Source organism: Eucalyptus grandis, chromosome 11 (genome assembly GCF_016545825.1).
Source record: "Eucalyptus grandis isolate ANBG69807.140 chromosome 11, ASM1654582v1, whole genome shotgun sequence".
Classification (NCBI taxonomy): domain Eukaryota; kingdom Viridiplantae; phylum Streptophyta; class Magnoliopsida; order Myrtales; family Myrtaceae; genus Eucalyptus; species Eucalyptus grandis.
In genome coordinates this window covers 46,819,095-46,822,527 of record NC_052622.1, presented here as the reverse complement: position 1 = coordinate 46,822,527, position 3,433 = coordinate 46,819,095, and the positions used below count along the sequence as shown (strand labels likewise).

General features: G+C 40.5%; 1 protein-coding gene across 1 annotated transcript; it reads left to right on the top strand.

Moving 5' to 3' along the window:
* The first annotated feature begins 252 nt into the window (after window positions 1–252).
* On the top strand, window positions 253–1,100 carry LOC104426385 (30S ribosomal protein S31, chloroplastic). The gene is made up of 3 exons (XM_010039415.3): window positions 253–523; window positions 622–686; window positions 819–1,100. Exons 1-3 carry the CDS (start codon window positions 349–351, stop codon window positions 951–953), a joined length of 375 nt encoding a protein of 124 aa, XP_010037717.2. The 5' UTR covers window positions 253–348; the 3' UTR covers window positions 954–1,100.
* Window positions 1,101–3,433: the final 2,333 nt, after the last annotated feature.

The following is a 3,433-nucleotide window of genomic DNA, read 5'->3' as shown; positions in this document are numbered from 1 at the left end:
AAGAGAAATGAAAAGAAAAGAGAAGAAAAGAATAAAAGTAGCAATTGATTATAGGAATTGTTCTCAGGAATAATAAGCTATTTTTTTTTTCTTCTTGATTCTATTTCAAATTTATTTTCAATAATAAAAAAATAGATTTTTGTTCTTAGAAATGAAAAATAAATCAAATGAATTTCTGTTTTTTTTTTTTTAATTTTATAAAATAAAAGAATGAAATCAGATAGTATTTGAAGAAAAAATGAACCTGCCCTTATTGTCGAGACCTCGAAGGGTAATGAAGTAGGCCGATGAAATTTGGGGATAAAGAGAAGTAGCAACGTTCGCAGGCTACCTTATCCGCTTCCAACAATGGCTTCCCTCCTGCTCGGAGCTCCCTCCGTCGCCTCTCCGGCGCCGCTCGCCGTCTCTCCTCGCCTCGCCTTCTCTCGCTCCCAGACCCTAGGCGTTTCTCTCTCCACTTCCGCCGCCGGCGGTTCTCTCTCTCTCCCCGGCGCCGCCGCCTCCCCTCCGTCCGTCCCTCTCGGTAAGCAAGACTCCGCCCCCACGCGGCGGCGATTCTCGGTCTCGCGTTCGCCTAATCCCTCTTCGCGTTTCTCACTCTTCCGGCTCTCTCTCTTTCAGTGTACTGCGGCAGAGGCGACAAGAAGACCGCCAAGGGGAAGCGCTTCAATCACTCCTTCGGCAACGTGAGTGCGCTCTCGGCCCTCCTGTCGTCGAGGAATTAAGGGTCGATTCGGCCCTTCTTGTCGATTTTTCATGCGAAATTTTGAAACTTTTCGTTTGCCCTTCGTCGGAATCGTTGGGGATTTGTGGTGCAGGCGAGGCCGCGGAACAAGAAGAAAGGGAGAGGCCCGCCGCGCGTGGCTGCTCCTCCCGCCCCTCCGAGGAAGGACCGGTTCGAGGACAACGAGGTTATCAAGATCGAAATCGATGAGTCCCTCTTCGCTAATTGATTCCGGGCGAAAGCTTGTTGATTTTTCCCGGTCGATGTAATCTCTTTTCCCATCGAAATGCGTTCGTTGGCGCTACTGTTTCGTCGATACATGCTTATGTGAAATTCTCGATCTCAATGCGGTTCATATGTGGTCTGATCTTGTTCTTCTTCGTCTTGATTTTTGAAGTTGTGAAACTTCATCATCCCAGGTTAGCTGAAACAACTAGAAGCTGACAATTAGCGAGAGGTTTTTGATGAATTAGTCGCGGTAATTTAGTTGGACTTAGTTCATTTAAACTTGGTTCAGTCACTGTGTAGCATATTAGATGCTAAGGAAAATTTTTATAGGGCTAGCTTATGCAGAAATAGAATTTGGATGAGCGGTCCGTTTCACCTGGAAATATGTTGGTACAAAAGGCTAGAATTGGTTCTACCATCTTACTTGGGAAGATCCTCTATCGCAGTAGAGAAAGAATGCTATTTTTCTGTGGGTTTAACTTATGTTCTCGAGGATGAGATTCTCATTATGCTTTACTATTAGAGAATTTTGGAGGCAACATAGCGGTTTCAAAATGATTCTGAATCTATGCCGGTGATAATCATGTGGCTTCTGTAAAACAAAAAATTGAAGGGAGGTCTTCGGGAGGCCCTCTGTCCAATGTTTCAAAGATTCTTATTCTCTGCATTTCCTTTCAGCAACCCTGCCTGTAGTAAGCGTGGTTTGATCTTGAAGCTTCTCTGCGCTTTCCCTTGTTATTGTCAGAGCAAAAATTCTGACAAAGTTGAGCTTTTGAGCCTCTGTTCGAATCTGAAAATTCTAACGTCGAATCGAAATGGCACTGAGGTTTATGTTATTTCTCTTCTTTCATTCCCACCACCAGTTTGCCGTTTACTTGAGTTATCCTGCATGTCAGTCGTTCCGCTGGTGCAGCCTTTGTTTTCTGCTGGGACTCAGGAAGCTGCAGGAAGTAGTTACCACCCTCCAACTCGGCCTCTTATATCACCTTGCTGTTAATAGGCATTTCATGTGAAAATTGTTTAAGGTGAAATTGAAGCAGCCGCTTCCTTGGTCCTTATGTTTTACTCCTGAAAGGAACTGGATACCGCAATGAATCACAGTAGATGATAATCACTGCTATCGCCAACAAGAGAAGCTTTTTGACTCGAATCATAATGAATTATATGAGGAAGTTGTTGAACTTGTCTACCAGTCGTGGACAGTGATTCGATCTGGAAGTTTTACCTGTTAGTTCAATACCTGGACCATCATCAGTACTTAGCTTTGTGACTGGCACTGACATAAGAATGTCCATCGTAAATCATTTATCTTTTGGTACGTATGAGCACTTGCATAAAGTTTAGATATCTAATGAGACAGTGTACACCCCAAAACAGCATGCCCGCGATACAATCACCAATGGTCTTACTATTGTTACCACTTTATTGGTATGAGAGTATTTTCTAAGGGGGATCCACAACGACGGTGTTGGATTTTACTTGCGTTTGGTCTGTTGAGTTGGTTTAATGACTGGAAATTGCCAGGCTCGCCTTTCTGAATTGATGGCGATTATGTACAAAGCATTTACGTGAAAGGTCACGAATTTTAAGGAAGAGTTTACTTTTACCTATTGGAATTCCTTGATGGAGTTTGGATTCTGCATATGTACGTTAAGCAGCGACCTGTTTGGCAGATTATCAAGTAACTTCCTGAATTTTGTTGTTCCGATAGCCAATCTATTTAGCGTGGATAAGTTATGGATTGATGTAAGGCGGAGTTCAAGTCATGAAATACCCTTCGCTTTGATGCAAAGTGTAGTGGAGTGAAACTTAAAGGTAGGATGCTGAGTTTTTGAGTCTTTCATGTACATAAGTGCAGGATTTTCTAAAGACTTCCATTTGAGATCGTAAAAACTTTGTAATTTGTTAAACAGGCATGTCAATTGTCTGCTAGCTTTTAAGTTAACAGAAAAGGCCTTTTTCAACCGCCAGCAAAATAATTAAAAATAAAATAAAATTTGAGGTGACTTCGAAATTGTTTGATTTTCGATTCCAACCTAAAGTCAAAAACAAAACCCACTCATCAACTAACAAAATGTGGAAATTATAATTGCATTCAAAATTTATAACATTTATCTCCTCGTTCAACATATAGATTTGACATTTTTTAAATATATTATTTCTTTGAAGGGTTAATATCCTAAAAAACCCAAACTAGTACAACTTGTGACAAATTTACTCAAACTATTTTTTTGACCACCAAAAACTCCAAACTAGTACATATGTGACAGATTTATCCTCCGTTAACTTTCATTCGATTTTTCTATTAATTTTGCTGACGTGGTTGCTGACGTGGCAAGTCATGTGGAAATTCATAAGTTTAATACCATTAAAAACCCAAAATTTGTATATTTTTGACAAATTTACCTAAAGCTGGTATATTTACGATAAATTTACCCTAAATTAATTTTTTCAATCATAAAAAATCTAAATTGGTACACG